Source organism: Crotalus tigris, unplaced genomic scaffold (genome assembly GCF_016545835.1).
Source record: "Crotalus tigris isolate CLP2741 ecotype Arizona unplaced genomic scaffold, ASM1654583v1 scf7180000018818.712119, whole genome shotgun sequence".
Taxonomy (NCBI): Eukaryota; Metazoa; Chordata; class Lepidosauria; order Squamata; family Viperidae; genus Crotalus; species Crotalus tigris.
Window position 1 is genome coordinate 151,327 of NW_024097211.1, and position 19,681 is coordinate 171,007.

The following is a 19,681-nucleotide window of genomic DNA, read 5'->3' on the forward strand; positions in this document are numbered from 1 at the left end:
CCGAGGGCAACTGCAATGCTGATGCGGGCCTCAGTAAAATTGAGTTTAACACCCCTGGTCTAAGCAAAGAAATATCTCATCTGGATCTAATAGTACTTCTGGATACTGAACTGTACAGTGAAAATATTTTATCCAAAATTATGGACTAGTAATGAATGCTCCCTACCCTGATTTTTTTCTAGAATTTAAAGGTACAGATGAAACACTTTGAAACAAATGCTGAACCTCTTCAAGACTGGTTGAATAAAACCAAAGAAATGGTGCAAAGTAGTAATAATAATCTGCGTGACCTTCCCACTAAAAGGAGAGAACATCAGAAATTACAGGTAATATTAAGATAAGATTGCTCCATTTATTTAAACATATTTTTGACCAATAAATTTCTTTAGGTTATATGTTCTGATTCATATGATCAGTTGAAAATATGCCTAAAGACCATTTTATCTGCTGTGGGAGAATCTAGCAAATCTCATTTCAGAGTTCAAATCTTTTTGAACACCAGACTATTCAATCCAGTGCTGATGTTGTCTTCATTGCTGCAAGGGGATATTTAATTTGATTCTGCAAAAGGAATTCCTTACTCTTGGCAAAGCAAAATATTCAAAAAATGACTAGGCAATAGCATAGAAGTGTTATTCATGTTTAACACTTTGAGAAACCTAAATTTCAACTTCTTGACTTTATAATCCCAGTGTTAAATATGGAACTCAAAATAGCATGTGTGTGAGAGAAAGAAATTTCATCAATAACAACAGACTAGGCTTCACACAATATTTATAACCTTGATTAATATGTTTATGTCATGACCATTTTATTCCACTTTTCATTAACAAATATTGTGATTAGATTACTGAAAAACTGCTTGAAACTGAAGCACTATTTTGAGGAAAGTAATTTATTCAACCTTCTGAAGAAACAATTGCACATTGCCACATGTCGAACTGATCATTAGGAAAGGCTTAGCATGTCCAAATCCATTAACATAATTTTTCTGATGCCTATCCATCTAGCTTCCTTGCTGCTTGCTTTGTTTTTCGCATTCATACTAAACAAATATGTGCTTATGCTTTGCAGTCTTTTCTTGAAGAAATAAAATGTAATGAGCCTCAGCTCAACAGATTAAAAGAAAAAGCTCAGCAGCTTTGGGAAGAACAAGCTGCCAGCAAAAACTTTGTGCACAGAGTTTCTCAGCTATCATCTCTCTATCTTGCTCTGAGCAACCTAACAAAGGTAATGCTCCTATATGTGCTTTTATGAAACAATAAAAGGCTGCCTTCTGAAATGCTGCAGATCTGTTTATGAAATGGGTTTTATCTGTATTTTAAAACCAAGATGGTTGAAAGCAAGATTGTTAGTTCCATACCAACGAGAGGGGACATGAGGTGTTAGAGAAAGATGTAGCAAGCAGTATTTTACTGATACTGGATTGTTTCTTTACATTTAGAGCATGTTAAAGAGTTATATTAAATAGTCCTGTAAAAGATTACTATATAAAGAGAAATATATTAAGAAACAGAATATAGACAGGTATCATTTTGTGAGAAAGTAATATTGTGGATTTGTAAACTAATAAATCCAAGGCCTAACCAGCAGAAGAAAGAAGAATGCACTGCTCATTTAATGCATGTTTTCCTAAATGTTTATAAAATGGAGGTCTTGGGTGGGTCACCAGTTTACCATTCTGTTCATATTTAAGTTTATTTTATTTTATTTATTAAATTTGTTTGTCGTCCATCTCACCATGAGTCAGCTCTGGGCAGCTTACAACATTAAAAGAAGTAAAACCATATATATAGGAGAGGATTCGCGGGTGAAGGGATGTGGGATCTGCTAGTGGTTCAACACTCACTAGCATGATACTTCCTCATTGGGGCCCCAGGCCAGCTGGCAGAGCCAGTTTCAGGCACTTATGGAAGGTCAAGACGGTGGGGGCAGATCTCACCCCGGGGGAGGGGCAAGATGTTCCAAAGGGCCGGAGCCACAGTAGAGAAGGCTCTTCTCCTGGACTCCACCTGCTAGAATTCCTTGACCAATGGGATCTGCAGCATTCCTACTCTGCTGGCATAGGTGGGGCAGTCCTGATAAATAATCCATATCAAACTAAATAAAATGTGCATACTATATAATTAGCAAGCGTATTCAATACATATGTAACTTTAAAAAATATTATCTGTACTGAGATCCATAACTTCTTGCCACATGTGATTTTTATAAATACAAGAAGGATTTAAAAAATATAATCAAAAGAATCACCCAGCCACGTTCATTAGATATAACAAACTTGTACAGTATTCTAGTTCCAAGCAAATTTTAGTTCTGGATTCCCTGCAGTAAGTGATATGTGAATCCTGAAGGAACAGAAAAGAGGAAAAAAAAAAGGGGCAGTTAATTTTGCCCGTTTACGCATTCTGAACTTAGTTTTCTGAGATTTCCCTTTCTGATTTTTTCTCAACTCTAGTGGAATGATAGATTATCTGAATGGTTGGTAATGTTAACATCTGTATGAATTTAAGGAAAAGGTCTCCAGAATGGACAGAATAGTAGCAGAGCACCAACAGTTTTCTCATGGATTAAAGGAGCTTCAGGACTGGATGGCAGATACAATTCAGGTGCTTGAATCTTACTGCTGCCCCACGGCAGACAAAAACGCCCTTGATAATAGAATGGCAAAGCTTGAGGTAAGATGAGATGTCAAAGAATCCTACACACATCAGGAGTTACATGCTAAATGTTTTTATGATGATGATGATTTATATTATACTTTCTAATAGTGTAAAATGGATTGTATAAAATTATATAATTACGTATGTATTCTTTCCAAAAATTAAAATATATATTTCCTATACAGTAGTTGAGTGGTAGATTTTAAGGATCTTAACCTATTATACATTTTATTTATTTACTTGGATGGTTATTTATACCATATACCTTACTGTAACTAAATGGTTTTAGCAAAAAAAAAAAATCAATTTAAGGGGTATAATGTTGAAATAATTGGAAACTTATTCAATAAACTATTTGTTTGCAAACAATTGGGATTTGGGGTCAGTATTGCTACAGCCACGTATATAATCTCCTAGTTGCTAAAGGTAAATCCCCAGCAGGCCTACATCCTTGTCCTGGCTCAATCAATTCTCAGTAATATGTACCTGGTCTGTATTTTTGTAAATTTTTATTTTTTAATAATAATAGTAGTAGTAGTAGTAGTAGTAGTAGTAGTAGTGGTAGTAGTAGTAGTAGTAAAGTTGGAAGGGACCTCGGAGGTCATCTAGACCAACCCCCTGCTCAGGCAGGAAATCCTATACCATTTCGGACAAATGATTGTCCAGTCTCTTCTTAAACTTCCAGTGTTGGAGCATTCACTGCTTCTGGAGGCAGGTTGTTCCACTGATTAATTCTTCTAACTGTCATGAAATTTCTCCTTAGTTCTAGCTTGCTTCTCTCCTTGATCAGTTTCCATCCATTGCTTCTTGTCCTGCCTTCAGGTGCTTTGGAAAATAGTTTGACTTTCTCTTCTTTATGGCAGCCCCTGAGCTATTGGAACACTGCTATCATGTCCCCCCTCATCCTTCTCTTCATTAAACTAGACATACCCAATTCCAGCAGCCGTTCCTTATATGCTTTTAGTTTTATTTAAATGTTTGAATTCTACTTCCCATATTAAAATTGCAGAGTGCTTTATGGTGATCAATATTTTGTAGTGATTAATGTGGTTTCTCATGTAGTTACGGCTATTGAAGTAGACTTTTAATTGACAAAAATACTGCTTTGTACAGGAGTCTCATTATCCTTTCTTAATTGATGAAACAATTAGGTATCGGTGAGCATGACAGATTTTTTAAAAAAAACTCCTTTGTTTCCAGAAAACTGTAAATATTCTTTCTGAAAACTACAGTTTGTTAATTTTTTTGCGCTAATAATATTTTCCTCAACATTTTTTAAAAGCCATCTGTAAACTATTCCAAAAATTTGAAATTATGTACACAGGGAGAAACTGTTTGGAAAGCTCATAAAAAAGAGTGGAGAGCAAGGAAAGTGAGGAAATGTTTGAGAAAATAGGAGAGAGATGTTCGCCACCTTGAGTTATTTGTAGAAATAAGCAAAGACAGGACACAAATACATAAATAAATAATTGGAAAAAGGTAGAGGATCACAATAAGAATAGACACAGGCTCTCTCTGCTTTTCAGGCAATCCTTTCATTAAAGCAAGAGAAAGAAATTCAAATGAAAATGGTAGTGACAAGAGGAGAATCTGTTTTACAAAATACGTCAGTAGAAGGAGCATCTGTGATTGAACAACAGCTGAAAACTCTGAAGGACACCTGGGCTTCCCTCTTGTCTACATGTATCCACTGCAAAAGGTAAAACACAACATGGGTATGAAAGAATTTATAAAATGCACAACATAAACCTCAACATAACAAATTACAGAGAATAGTCTACATCAGTGTTTCTTAAGCATGATCCTAAGACTCTGTGGGTTCCTCAAGACCCTCTCAGATATCTCCCAAATTATTTGCCAGCTATGTTGAAACATAATACAATATTAAAATTTCACCAAGCAGTGGTGAGAAACAGCTGTTTTAGATTCTTTTTTTCCTTTTCTCTTTGTAAAAAAATACAAATTCAAACATTGGCAAACAACACATATCAACAATCAATTGTTGCTGATCAGAGATCAGGTATAAATTTCTCCCTCTTGTTGTGTATGATAATTTCTTTAGGTATCTCTCCCAATTCCACAGATTTTGCTATTTCATTAAAAGACCAAACACTTGGGGATGTCAGATAAGTGATGTAGCTAGGCTTGTATAGACACATAAGAGACAGCCAGGACAGGGAGGTTATTTCAAAATAACCCTAAGAACCTTGCAAATAGCAGAGTTGCTTTAAATAGTTCTTTAATGTGAAGTACTTCTTATGAATTCCTTGTGCATCCCTATATAATGCACAAGGTATTCTTGGTATACTGTATATAAAATAATTGGCACCATTTGTTGATAATGTAATTGGAACTAGGTTACTGAATTATTCTGATACAGAACTAAGTATGTGTATTACTTTTAACATTTCAGCCAGCTCGAAGGAGCTCTCTCCAAGTGGACAAGCTACCAGGATGATGTTCAGCAGTTTACTAGTTGGATGGATAAAGTAGAAGCAATTATGAATGCCTCAGAAAGACAGTATTCTGAACTGAGGGGAAAAAAATCTTCACTCAGCAAATCTAAGGTTTGTAGAAAGTCTATCCTAAAAAAATATAATTGCAGTAGTAGAGCTGCTGTAGTGGTTAAGACACCAGGCTAGAAAGCAAAAACTATGAATGCTAACATGCTTGTGAAGAAGGCACAGAAGAGGCTGTACTTCCTCAGAATGCTCAGGAAGATAAATTTATCTCAGCATCTACTTCTGTCCTACTATCACAGCACCATTGAGAGTGTCCTGACATACGGCATTCTTGCATGGTATGGAAGTAGCTCTGTAGTGGACAAAAAAGCTCTACAGAGAATCATTAAAACTGCCCAGAATATTATCAGATTTCAGCTACCAGCCCTGGACAACATCTCGTTGTTTGAGGAAGTTGTATAACATTCTCAGGGACTCTTCCCATCCTGCTTACAATCTTTTTGGACTGTTGCCTTCTGGCAGAAGATACAGAATAATTAAAACTTGGACCACATGTTTTCTGAATAGTTTTTATCCCAGAGCTGTAATTGCACTCAACAATGAACTAAAGGGCCACCATCAGTGAACTGTTGGATAGTATTACTTGGTCTGTTGTGTGGATGTTTGGGTGGTTTTAGAGGTGGGGACTTGTGGTGGGTGGGAATGTGTTTGGGAATTATGTGTGTGGGACCTGGTCTTTGGTGTCAAGTAAATTTTGTTGTATGTGTACACTGTGTATACACATACAATGACAATAAAGTTTAATTTATTGCACTATAAGCTCAAATCCTGCCTTAGCCATGAAAGCCAGCCAGGTGACTTTGGCCCAGTCACTTTCTCTCAGCCTAATCCCTCACACAGGTTGGTTGTTATGGACAAAATAGGAGAAGGAAAAAATATTAGGTATGTGTGCCAGTTTGAATTATTTATAAAAAATTAATAAAGATGGAAATACCGAGGTGTGGTGGCACAGTGGTCAGAATGCAGTATTGCAGGCTAACTCACTGCTCACTCCAGGAGTTGGATTCTGAGTGGCTCAAAGTTGACTCAGCCTCCATCTTTCTGAGGTCAGTAAGATGAGGACCCAGATTGTTAGGGGCAATATGCTGACTCTGTAAACTGCTTAGAGAGGGCTGTAAAGCACTATGAAGTGGTATATAAGTCTAAGTGCTATTGCTAAATACAATACAACACAATACAATACAATACAAATTCCCCTGCAGAATGAGAAATACTATATTCTCTAAGGAGCTGCTTTCTCTTAGTATGCTACAGTCTATTTCTCAACTGTTGAAAACCATGTATTTTCCTTAATTTAAACATCTATTAAAAAGACTTTAAAAACTTAATGTTTATCTGTGTTCTGATTTCATGTGTATCTTCAGAATAGAACTTAAATTCATTTTTACTTCTCCTTATTGTTTAATCAACAAATCCCTAGGATCCTCAGCAGTTCACAGATAAAATAATGGCAATATATAGGAAAGCTGATAGCTGCAAGGTTTTAAATATTTGATTTTTTTATTCAAATATTTAAATACTTAACCGTGCAACTGAAAAAGGTGTCAAAAAGTATAGGAACAGAGGATGGTCCTTCACCATACGTTCCATTTCAAACTTGGGCCAAGCAATATTCTGTATGATTAAGTGCATGTTTGTTACATGCTGTTCCTTTCTAGAGATCTAGAAATCTTCCATGTTTTGTTTTGCACAAGTTCTGAGTTCTTCATGGTCAGTGCAGTTAATTCACAATCCAGACTGTTAACTGTTGTTTTGAATTTTGCTTTGGATTGACTCCAGAAAAACCACAATTACTACATTTACTATTTAGCCTCCTTTTTTTCCTTTATGATAACAGGATTGTAGGCAAAGTCTTATTGGGTTTTGACCCTGGCAAAGTGAGTCCTTTTGTTTCCTGTAGTTAGGACTTGATTATATATTGTTTACATATTATTTTAGGTGGTTAAATTGATATTTGTCCTCTACAGTTACTTAAGGAAGAAATATTTAGTCACAGTACACTGCTGGAAGCTATTGAAGTCAAAAGCATGGGCATGACTGAGCATTATGTCACTCAGCTTGAACTGCAAGATCTTCATGAGAGATACCAGCTTCTCAAAGACAGAATAATGGTATCACTACATTTTACAATACTATGTTTATTCTCCTTCAATATAATTGTTTAGAGAAATGCCTTTGTTTCTTGGCCCACAACTTTCATAGTATTTGAATGTTTGTGTCCATGTGTGTATTTTGACTGTGTTTCTTTTAGTTAAAGGCATCATTTTTATTAATAGTGTCAGTTAACTTGATAAATTAAGTACTAAGATTGGCATATTAATCTCTTAGCTATTTGATTTATTAATCACTGGTTTATTTAAGCACATGAGAAGCAGTACAGAAATAAAATTCCACCATTATGTACAGCACTTGGTCAGTGTCAGGAAAGCCTGTTGACTTACACCATAATGGGATATTTCTGATAACAATAGGAAACAATAACTAAAGCTGAAGAATACGTGCAGTTGCATCAAGAGTACCAAAAGAATTTGAAGGCCTTTGAAGTATGGTTGGAAAAAGAACAGGAAAAGCTCAACTGTTTATCACATCTTGAAGGTGATACAGAGAGATACGAAGCAACACTCCAAGAACTCCAGGTAGAATTTTAAAACTATGTTTTGTCCTAGTAATAATTATCTTGCAGTTTATCCTTTGTTTTCTAAACTCCAATCAACTTGGAGCAGGCATTAGATTCTATTTTTCAGATATGTCTTGTTTCAGTATTAATATCAACTGCTAAGGCAACATTCTGCAAACTTGTTTGTCTTTGTAAGGCTGTCTTTTAATGTTTTAAATTTGTCTAGAGCATACAAAAAACCCATTATCATATTCTGAACAAATTCATATTGCTTCCAAATTAAGCACCAATCAGCCATTTGAGCTTACAAATAAAAACTACTATTTTGCATTAGTTGGGTATATTATGCAAAATTCTGATACTAGGGCTGTGCATGGTTTGAAAATTATTTGTAAATAATAAGCATATGTTTAGAGATTCACAGAAACAATTTTATAATTGTTTATAATCCAAATTTAAAAAGAAGCCAACTGCTTTAGGCTACAATCCAGGTTTAGAAGGGAGCCAACTGCTTTAGGCTAATCCAAGGGTTTTTTTTTGTTTTTTGTTTTAAAAAGCCAATTACTTTAAGTTGTAATCCAGCAAAATAAAAAACACCAACTGCATAAGTCTAATCCAGTGGTTCTCAACCTGTGGGTCGGGACCCCATTTGGGGTCAAACGACCATTTCACGGGGGTCGCCAAACAACGCAGTCCGCCATTTTTTTCCCTTTTCCCTAGCTGTCCTACTCCCTCTTATTGGTGGCCACACCCACTTGGGGGTCACCACAACATGGGGAACTGTTTTATGGGGTCATGGCATTAGAAAGGTTGAGAACCACTGGTCTAATCCAAATATTTCTGTCAGTTCAAAAATACTAGAGAGAAAAAAGAAAAAAAGAAAAGAAAAAAACCTGTCTCTAAATAGTTTCTATAATAGTTGTATCTAAAGCTGAAAGATGTAGTTAAAAAAAATCTTTGTTTTTTCTTTTATAGAAACACAAGATGTTCTTTGTTTAGCACAGGTGTTGTTTCAAGGTCATCACTCTTCTGATTTTTTCTGTATTATTATAGTGTCTTCCTTCACCACTAGATGTCCTCATCATAGTGTCTCTATCCAATAGTAAAACTTTTATTTAAAATGCTCTTTCACAACAAAAAAATCTTCCCAAATGAAAAAAAAATAGCCAACAACAGATTATCATTTTTTTCTTTTCAATCAGTCTCGAATCTTGTCTGCATATTTTTTATATTCCTTAATTTCATTTCCCCATTCCAGATTTCTCGCCCCTTTTAGCTCTCTTCTTCCCAAGTCTTCCTGGGATTTTTTACTTTTAAAAGTTATCCAATTCAGGGAATTATATTTTAAAAGTCTATAGGGAAGAGAAATAAAGAAGAATCTCACCCAGATCAAACAGGTTGTTGCAGTCAGCTGTTCGGTGGTGCTGCTATGGCTCTTCATTTCTTCCCCAGCTGTCTGGCTTGGACTGTCTGCGTACTTTCTGGCAGCCTTTCTCCCAACTGTTTGAAGAATTTCCTCGGTCTGTTTGGGCCAACCGCTGTTGGCTCCGAACTCCCAAGGTTTCCGTTCCTCCTCGTTGCCTCTCCAGGATGACTTTATGACCTCTTTGGGTCTCCAGACGAAGCAAAATCAGACTAGGAAACTGGAGCTCCAGTTTCTTTCATCCGTGTCGCCATGACGCCCAGAGTGAACTCTCTGGGCTTGCTTGTTTTCTTGCAGACATTTCATTACCCAAACTAGGTAATGTCATTAGTGCTAGTAAGCAGTGCTAGCCAGGCAAACAGCACTCCTTATTAGCAATGATAACGTTACCTAGTTTGGGTAATGAAACATCTGCAAGAAAACAAGCAAGCCCAGAGATCACTAAGGACCCCTCAATTTTATCTTAAATTTAGTACAAAATTCTGATTTTGTACTTTTGCATTTCAGGAATTACAGGTACATTGTGCCGAAGGACAAGCATTGCTTAATGCAACACTCCATGCTAGAGAAGAAATAATCCCATGGGGTGCACCCCAGTTGGAAGAAAGAGTATTGGAGTCTCTCCGTCAAGATTGGACAGTCTACCAACACAGTCTTTCTGACATTAGGATACAGCTGAATACTACCTTAAGCAGACTAAAACTGATGGAGAACAAATTTTTGAAGATGGATCAATGGCTCAAAACTCTGGAGAAGAAAGTTAATATCAGGACTAGCCGGCAATCTGACCGAGCCACAAAGGAAATCCAGCTTCAGCAGCTGAAGGTGATGAAATTATACAAGCATGAATACAACTAATTTGTCTTTCAGTTTATTGCAGTCATTGATCATTCATACAACTGAAAGCTGACATTCATTTCAATCTGTGTTGTTATATGTTTGCTATGAGCGTAGATCATCTATTTATACAGTATACGATATGGAGATACATTTTGGATGGAGGGAAGGAGAGAGGTAGGAAGGGGAGGGAAGGAAGGAAGGAAGGAAATATTAAGCTTGACTGTATTAAGTGTACACTTCAGTTTTGATCCACCTTGTTGACTCTTTAGTCTACCGCTATATTAAGCATACAGATATTGGGAATAAGGGCTCCCACTCTATTTTTAAAGTATTTGTTTTGGGGAAATAATAGAAACTGAATTTTTGCATTCTTTTTTCCTTTTTCCAAACATACTGTTTTCCTTTCTCATTGCCACAACAGAATGTTTCTACTGATTTTTTTTGCAGTTTGTATAAAAGAATCTTTATATAGAAAAACTGTGTCTCAAAATTCAAATTGCTAAAAACAAAACAAAAAAAAGAAATTTTCTTTTAATTTGACAAATGTTGATTAGTTTAGTTTGCATCAAGGTACCCATATAATGCAGTTTGGTCTTTTCTTTACAGCAAGTCAGATTAATCATGTATCTTTTAATATAGGATCAAAGTATAGAGAGATAAATGGGTTGTGTTGATGGGAAGAACTGGAAACATTAAAAAGCAATAGAATCAGCTGTATAAAAGTCTTATGGGTATAAGAAGAAAGGGAATTTGTATGAATATTTGTATGAATTGAATATTTGAGAACAAAGGGAATATTGTCGACAGAATAGGCCTTCTGGATTTACCTGTGAGATCTGACTGATATATGAAAAGCTAATGGAAAATAAAACAAGAAAAGCACCTTCATTAAAACGTATTTAGTTCCACCTATGTAGCAACAAGATTCTGCTTCACCAACTTCTAATTTTAACAACTAAAAAGAGTGTTGTCTGTTTCCATTTTTCTGTAACATGTGTGTGCAACATAGTCTATAAATATTCTGTAAATTAAAACCATGAGCTTATAGTTCTTCATTTTATAAATTGAGATTCATGTTTCCATGTTTTTGTTACTTTTAAGAGTCCTATAAATTGCATTTATATCATTTCTGAAATATTTTTAAAGTATTTCTTTATTTCAGAATTGGCACGAAGAAATAACAGTCTATAAAAATGAAGTTGAAGAAGTCGGTTTGTTGGCGCAGCATTTCCTGGAGGAAATTCGTACTTCCAGTAGGATGGGAAGACAAGCAATCCAACTTGCTTCTCGATACCAAACTCTTGTTCTTCATGTCCTGGTAAATAATGAAAATGTTCTGAAAACATTAAGTAATACTAATTGGAAAAGATTCATTGATTTTTTTTTTTTTAGATATACTTCTAAGTGCTTCATTTTTAGGAATGAGTGGCTAGTCCAGGAGTCTGCCACCTTGACAACTTTAAGACTTGTGGACTTCAGCTCCCAGAATTCCTCAGCCAGCAGCTGTCTGAGGAATTCTGGGAGCTGAAGTCCACAAGTCTTAAAGTTGTCAAGGTGGCAAGACTCCTGGACTAGCCAACCATCCACAAGTCTTAAAGTTGTCAAGGTGGCAAACCCCTGGGCTAGGCATTCTGCTTCTCTTATCTCTGTATGTCTGAAGATTTAATTATACAGCTAAATATTACTATTAAGGATCACTCACCAGCTATTAATATATTCAGCTGGAAAGTTAGGCTAAAATTAGTTTCAGTCATTTATGTTTCGCTGTACTGCTCTCAATCAGCCTTTATAATTTACATCTATTTTACAACTCATGTTCTAAGGCGAGAGTTCTAATTATTCTTACATAAGAAGTGACAATTCAGGAAATAAAGGTAGTCCTCGACTTACAACAGTTCATTTAGTGACCTCTCAAAGTTACAATGACACTCAAAAAAGTGACTTATTTTTGGCTATTTTTCACATTTACGACCATTGCAGCATCTCGTGGTCAGGTGATCAAAATTCAGATGCTTGACCGCTGACTTCTGTTTATGAAGGTTACAATGTCCTGAGATCATGTGATCACCTTTTGCGACCTTTTTACAAGCAAGGTCAACGGGAAAAACAGATTCACTTAATAACTAGGTTACTAATTTAACTACTGCAATGATGTACTTAACAAATGTGGCAAGAAATGTCATAAAATGGGACACAATTTACTTAACAACTGCCTTGCTTAGCGAAGAAATTTTGGGCTCAGTTGTGGTCGTAAGTTGAGGATTATCTGTAGAAATGGTGATTAAAAATAATCAGTGTTTTCTGAGGAAATCAGATTAATTCTTATAGCATCTGTGAGTTCATTGTTACAAATTATTTCAAGACTTAAAATGTAACTATATATGAAAGGGACTCCTTCAGTGATGGGATTCAAATGCCTTAACATCCAGTTCTCTGTGTGGATGCAGGCCTGGACCTCCGAGGCCTAGAATGGACTTCCGGAAGTGACATTAATGCATTTTCTGTTGGCTGTTCTAGGCCTGGGAGGCCTCCAAGGCCTAGAACAGAGTTCCGGAAGTGATATCAACACAATTCCGACGGGCCATTCTAGACCTGGGAGGCCTTCATCAGGCCTAGAATGGACTTCCGGAAGTGACAACAGTGCATTTCCAGGGGGCCGTTCTAGGCCTGGGAGACCTCCAGACCTCCTAGAACGGACTTCCAGAAGCAACATGGGTTCAGCTGGTTCTCTGAACTCAACAAAATTCAGCTACTGGTTCTACTGAACCGGTGCAAACTGGCTGAATCCCACCACATTGGTAGCTGATCTTCATTGTACATTTATCTGGCCCTAACCCTGGAATTAACCCGCTGAGAATAGATTTTTGAGCATAGAAATTAATACTACTTGCATATATGTTGTGTTGTGTGACAAGGGAATCCCCTGTGAGTGGAAGCATGTACAGATCTCTGCATCCATAAGCTTTCCTTGATCATCTATCTACGCCAGACCAGAAGGGTTTGCAATATTGGGACAAGACAATGTTATCTTAGTATCAAAGAATAGTTCAATTAGCCTGTCAGCATATGAGGCATTTTTACATACATAAACAATGAAGGGACATTGAGTTGTCAGCATAAACAAGGTAGAATTCTGCCTTGTAAAACAGAGTAGGTGGCCTGAGTGAATTAAGACAACTAATTCCATAAGAATTGTCTTGTTTGTATTAAGAATGATCTAATAACAGCAGTTGATTTCCCAATTGTATACTGCATTTCATTGATAAATACAAATTTTTTCAGGTTTAATAGAGGTGTGATTATCTAGGAATGGATGAATATAAAATATGTCTCACTTCTCATCTGCTTGCAGGAACAAATAAAATTCCTGGAAGAAGAAATTCGAAGTTTGGAAGAATCTGAACTAGCTTTCAGGGTTTACAAAGACTGGTCTGAAGCTATCCTTAGGAAATTCAGAAATGTTGTGACAAAATGTGATGTAGCAGACAGAGCATTAATGGAGAAAAAAATGAAGAAACTTGAGGTAAACTCAGTTGAAATTTGTCACTGCATACCTAATATAAATATTTATAATATCTATAAAAGTAATATTTATATCATGACTGCAACACTACAGGGCTATAGAAATCTATGAACAGTGGATTTCAAACTACCTATGTTAGAAAATTACTTTTGCATTATTTATAGAAATACTGGATTTATAGAGCTATTTTAGAGAATGAAATGCAATTAAGAATGAGCTTTGGAGCTTGCCATTTTGCTAAGAAATAGCAACAGTGCCTGGAGAGAGAAACTGAAATAGCTGGCAGATTGTTTTTTTTTTTATTATTGAATTTTTTAAAATTTTACAAAAAACAAAACAACCAACCCCCAAACCTCCCCAACTCTCCCATTCCCTCCCCCGACCTTCCCAGAGCTGAACATAGGCTTAATTAAAATTTCTTCAAATAATCTTAAAAAAAAAGAAATATAAACCATGAATAAATCTAAATATTAAATACATTAATTAAACAAACTATAAGATAATTAACAATAATATATATATATATAAAAACATAAATACCAAAAAAATAATACTTAAAAGAAAAAAGAATAAAGAAAAGACAAAAAAAAGATAAAGGAAAATATAATAAGAATAAAAAATAAAAATAAAAAAAGGAAATAAAATCTATAAGATATTTTAAATTTTAAATATAAGTTATTGAAAAACTAAATAGTATTTTTTAATATCCAACTTATATTGTATAAAATCTATCCATTTTTTCCATACCGCAAAATACTTCTCCTGCGATTGATCCTTCAAAAAAGCCGAAATCTTTGCCATTTCCGCCAGGTAAGAAACTTTAAGAAACCACTCTTGCAAAGTAGGCAAAGATTCCTTCTTCCAACATTGCCCTACCAGCAGCCTTGCGGCTGTAATTAAATTTAACATCAATGTGGTCTCTTTAGTATCACAATCAGTAACAATACCTAACAAAAACAATTGTGGGGTAAATTTTACCCTCTTTCTAAAAATTCTTTGAATATTCCACCATATCTTAATCCAAAAGGCTTTTATATTTTTACACGACCACCAAATATGATAGTAAGTAGCATCCAAACAACCACATCTCCAACATTTAGGCTGTAAGTCAGGATACATACGGGACATTTTTTGTGGATCAAGGTGCCATCTGTAAAATATTTTATAAAAATTCTCCCTTAAGTTCTGGGCTTGTGTAAATTTGACATTCCTCACCCAAATAATTTCCCAGGTATCTAGTAGAACTGGTTCACCAAAATTTTGTGCCCATTTAATCATGCATTCTTTAATTAATTCTGCCTCTGAATCCAATTCTACTAGCACCCCATAAATTCTCTTAATATGAGTTCGTCTTTGGTCTTTTACTTGTTTAAGAAAATTTTCATCTTCTCTAAGTAAACCCACATTACAATCTAACTTCCATCTATCCTATTCTTGTGCTAGATCTTCCAAAGATTTTAACTGCCAATTTTTACCATCCCATCTAAGTAATTGTGCGTAAGAAACACCATCCATCTTGACTCCTCTCCTTATCCCCTCTATCGCATGCCAAGGTATAGCCCATAATGGGATTTTAAAATCACTTCTATAATATTTCCTCCAAACCCGAAATAAAGAAATCCTTATAATATGAGATTTAAAAACCCTGTCAACTTTTTTATTAAAAATTAAGTAGGCATGCCATCCAAAAAGTAAATCCCAACCCTCCAAGAGGAGTATTTCTACATTTGTTAAATTAACCCAATCACTAATTAAAACCACCGCATCATAGTATAATTTCAAATTCGGTACCTTGAGTCCACCTCTCTCACGAATGTCTTGTATTATTTTAAGCTTTACTCTTGGTTTTTTCCCCGCCCAAATAAATTTTTGATACCTTTCTGCCATTCATTTAAATTAATCTCATTCTTTAAAATGGGTATCATTTGAAATAAAAACAGGAACTTTGGCAGAACATTCATTTTGATCGCCGCAATTCTTCCCAAAAGAGATAATTGCAATTTCTCCCAATTTTTCAAGTCTCTTTGTATCCTGACCCACAACCTTTCATAATTATTTTTGTACAATTTTGCATTAGAAACAGATAAAGTAACCCCCAGATATTTTACCTTATCAACAACCTCAAAATCTGTCAACTTGACCAAAGTCTGCTTATCCAAATTGGTCATATTTTGGGGTAATATTTTAGTCTTGCTGTTATTAATTTTAAAACCCGAAATCCGTCCATATTGGTATATCAATTGTAATAACTCTACTACCGAGTAAGTAGGTTGGGACAGGGTAACCATTAAGTCATCTGCAAAAGCTCTTAATTTATATTCTTTTTTATTAACTTCTATTCCTTTTATTTCCTATGATTCTCGAATTTTAATCAACAATATTTCCAAAGTTAAAACAAACAGTAGTGGTGACAATGGACATCCCTGTCTAGTCCCCTTTTCTATTGTAAAAACCTCTGATAAACCCCCATTGACAATGAGTTGTGCCGTTTGTTTTTGATAAATAACACCAAGAGCTTGTAAGATTTTTTCTCCAAAGTTCATTTTCTCAATTAATCTTAACATAAATTGCCAATTCAATTGATCAAAAGCTTTTTCAGCATCAAGAAATATCAATCCTGCGGGAACTTGATTATTTTTATCTAAATATTCTAATAAATTAATAATTTGACATTATTCTTCATGTACCTTCCAGTTATAAAACCCGTTTGATCCTTATGTATTTGGCAGATTGTTTTTTAACACTGCTTTTTATTCAAAGAAGAAATTCAAAGAAATGTTAATAAAGTTGAGGAATTACTGAGCTATAGCAAGAATTTTGGGATACTATTTGAAAGATGTGTTTCAGTAACAGAATGTTTTAGAATTTGAAATACTGACAAAAGATGAGATGGCATTTTCCTGAAAGCTTGTATATCTTTCCATAATTTTCAGTTTAGTTTTTTTTTTTCTTGAGTGGCATCCATGATAAGCATTTATGTGCAATAATTAAATTATTATAGAAATACAGATGTGTAAATACTGATGTGTAAATTGCTAGTTAAATTTATTTTATTTATTTTTTATTTATTAAAATTATATGCTATGTAACTTCAAAATATTGTTTTTTGATGATAATATATGGGGGGACATAATTGGAATTATATCAATAATATGTAAGAGGGATATATAGAAAGCTTCAGCAAATAATAAATACACATTGTTTGGAACAAAATTTAGAAATGAAAACAAAAATAACGATGTCTTGTTACTATATCACTTTTACTCACACGTAAACTTAATTAAGAGCTGCCAACTCTGTGGCCAAATACAAGTCGGATTAAATATTAAGTAATGTCCTCTTTAAGCCAACTATAATCTTGTTGGCTTAAATTCTTTAAATTATTTAATTAAATTATTTCCTGATTTTGACAAAATGTTATAATTTACATCTTCCTGGTTGATGCTCATGCCTCAGAGAGATTTTGAAGTGCTCTCTGCATGATCACAAATCCTGTTTGAATTCAGGTAAGTAAGTCAAAATGTGATCAAGTGAACCAATATTTAGCAGTAGAATATCTTTGATTTATTTTAATTTTAAATATTGTACATTTTTTGTTCACAGGATCTCATGAGTGACATGGATGTTGGCCATAGTTTGCTCAAATCTGCCCGTGAGAAGGGAGAGAGAGCTATTAAGTATATTGAGGAAAATGAAGCTGAACAACTAAAGAAACAAATCAGTGATTATGTAGAACAACTTGATGAAATGACTTGTTCTATCAGAAAGGAATGTACAACCTTAGAGAAATGTCTCCACTTAACAAAGGAATTTTTAGATAAGTATAAAGTACAGACACAGTGGCTAACAGATTATCAAATCATACTGCACAATACAGTGGATCCCAAAATGGAATTATATGAGAAGAAGGCACAGTTATCAAAATACAAGGTAAATATACTGTTGTCTCACAAAACGAAACCTAATTATTAAAATATTCTCAGTAGATATTTTCAGATATCCAGTTGACAACCTAAATTTGACTGATGCTTTCTTATTAAATACCGATCCTAAAGACATAGGATCATCAGTATAATCATTAAATGAGCAGATCATCACAAAATTTCAGTGGTCCTCCCTCCCTAAGCTGCCATCATGCAGCAGTCATGCAATGTGATCCAACAAACACTTTCCAGTGTTCCTGTTTTTGTAATGCTGGTTAGTGAGATTTCTTTTTCCTGACTGATCTTCACATTGTGAATAATCATATTAAACTCTTGTCCTAATAGCAATAGCACTTAAATTTATATACCGCTTCACAGTCATTATATACTGCTTTACAGTCTTCTCTAAGCGGTTTACAGAAACAGCATATTACTCCAACAATTTTATTGATCTTGGAAGAATGAAAGGCTGAGTCAATCTTGAGCTGATCAGGATCGAGGGAATTGAACTCCTGGCAATATGAGCAGAGTTAGCCTGCAGTACTGCATTCTAGCAACTATGGCACCATAACTCTTTTGTTTGTTTAAAAAGTGGAGATTAATAAAGTTTTTCCCTTTTCCCTTTGTTTACTTTTCATGTATACATATACGTGTGTGTGGGGGGGTAAAAATAAAATGAGAAAAAACAGCATCAGAATCGCCTTCATGTTAATATGAAAGGAGCAAAGTTCAAATGAGGTTATTTGTTTAAGATGATATCATATATTTTGTTGAGTTCTGTCCTATAAATAGAATGTGATTTTTCCATCTGCATTTATTTTTTTACATTGTATTTTTAAAAACATTTCTAACTGGATTTTAATTTTAGACAGTGCAGCAGACTATACTATCCCATGAACCTTTAATCAAATCTGTTGTGGAAAAAGGCGGAAGCCTTCTTGAATTGATCAGTGATGCTAATGTAGCTGAGAATATTCAAAAACTTCAGAATGAATACCAGGAGCTTTGCAATATAGCAAAGGTAAATTGTTTTCTGCAATACAATAGTAATCATTTTTCTTAAAAGTAAATTTATGTTTGTACTATGGATTATCTGCATTAATCTAGCTATATTTCATTCATTAGAGGAGAGTGTTCTGTTTTCTGTGTAATTCTTGAACCTCTTAAAATTGTGTTGAACCTGTTCTTGTATTGAGAGATAAGTCAATGATCCTATAAAATGTATTATTCAAGATAGCAATTTACAAATGAAATTAAAAAAAGGATTTTTATACTGATGAATAAGAAAACTGGACAGTTGAACTTTTCAGAATGAAGATCTGAGATTATTATCATTTGAAACAACTGAAAAGTATCTGATTTCTGTTAATGCAGATACAGGTTGCAAGCTTGGAAGAGAAAGTAAAACAACATGAAGACTATAATAGTGTCTTACAGGAAGTGGAAAAGTGGTTGTTACAAATGTCCAGCAGGCTGATTACTCCTGAATTCATGGAAAACAGTGATCTAGAAGTGATAACACAACAATTAGCCAGTTATAAGGTAGGTCAACAACTCTTTAGTAGAAGAGATGGTTTCTATAGTTTGTAGATCAAGTAAAGAACTGTTAGTCTTCTAATATTCATAGCTTTTCTTTGAAAAACTTTCTCAAAGATTAACAGTAAAAAGAAAATAGAAAACATATCCTATATAAATAGCTTTCTTTTTAAAAAAAATCAAAGTAACAAAGATTTAAATAAATCAAATAAAGATTTTGATAATTAGTTATTTTTATTACTGTCTGTATATTATATAATATATATATATATATATTATATATATAGTGTACGTAGAAACCATATGTATTCAGTGTTTCTGTACTTAAGATAGTAGTCTCTACCTTCCTCAAATATTAGATGATTTTCAGTGAACATTACATGCAGTCTTTGTAATACATAAATAATGCTATATTTTTCTTGATAATGTAAGATCTTATATACAGCTTCCTGCGTTTGTAGACTATAATCTTATACAGGTTTTTCTCATAAATTGCAGGAAATGTTTTAATTTATTAGATTTTATATCCTGCTAACTATTAAGTTCTCTTGGTAATTTTTTAAAAAGATAAAGCCAAATATTTTTTTAAAGTAAAATATTTTAAAATTATATACCATAAAAATGCTTACTCATG

The 19,681-nt window shown here is 34.3% G+C and overlaps 1 protein-coding gene across 21 annotated transcripts in view; it reads left to right on the forward strand.

Moving 5' to 3' along the window:
• Window positions 1–19,681, forward strand: part of SYNE1 (spectrin repeat containing nuclear envelope protein 1) — a 306,096-nt gene that overhangs the window by 137,065 nt on the left and 149,350 nt on the right. For 20 of the 21 annotated variants that reach the window (XM_039356302.1, XM_039356310.1, XM_039356316.1 and 17 more), the window contains 13 exons: window positions 183–326; window positions 1,075–1,230; window positions 2,514–2,678; window positions 4,190–4,362; window positions 5,077–5,230; window positions 7,153–7,296; window positions 7,657–7,821; window positions 9,733–10,050; window positions 11,228–11,383; window positions 13,418–13,588; window positions 17,192–17,518; window positions 18,380–18,532; window positions 18,886–19,053. In XM_039356302.1, the coding sequence (XP_039212236.1) occupies window positions 183–326; window positions 1,075–1,230; window positions 2,514–2,678; window positions 4,190–4,362; window positions 5,077–5,230; window positions 7,153–7,296; window positions 7,657–7,821; window positions 9,733–10,050; window positions 11,228–11,383; window positions 13,418–13,588; window positions 17,192–17,518; window positions 18,380–18,532; window positions 18,886–19,053 (2,394 nt within the window). The remainder of the gene's footprint in view (window positions 1–182; window positions 327–1,074; window positions 1,231–2,513; window positions 2,679–4,189; window positions 4,363–5,076; window positions 5,231–7,152; window positions 7,297–7,656; window positions 7,822–9,732; window positions 10,051–11,227; window positions 11,384–13,417; window positions 13,589–17,191; window positions 17,519–18,379; window positions 18,533–18,885; window positions 19,054–19,681) is intronic. The other variant, XM_039356317.1, reaches the window with a different exon arrangement.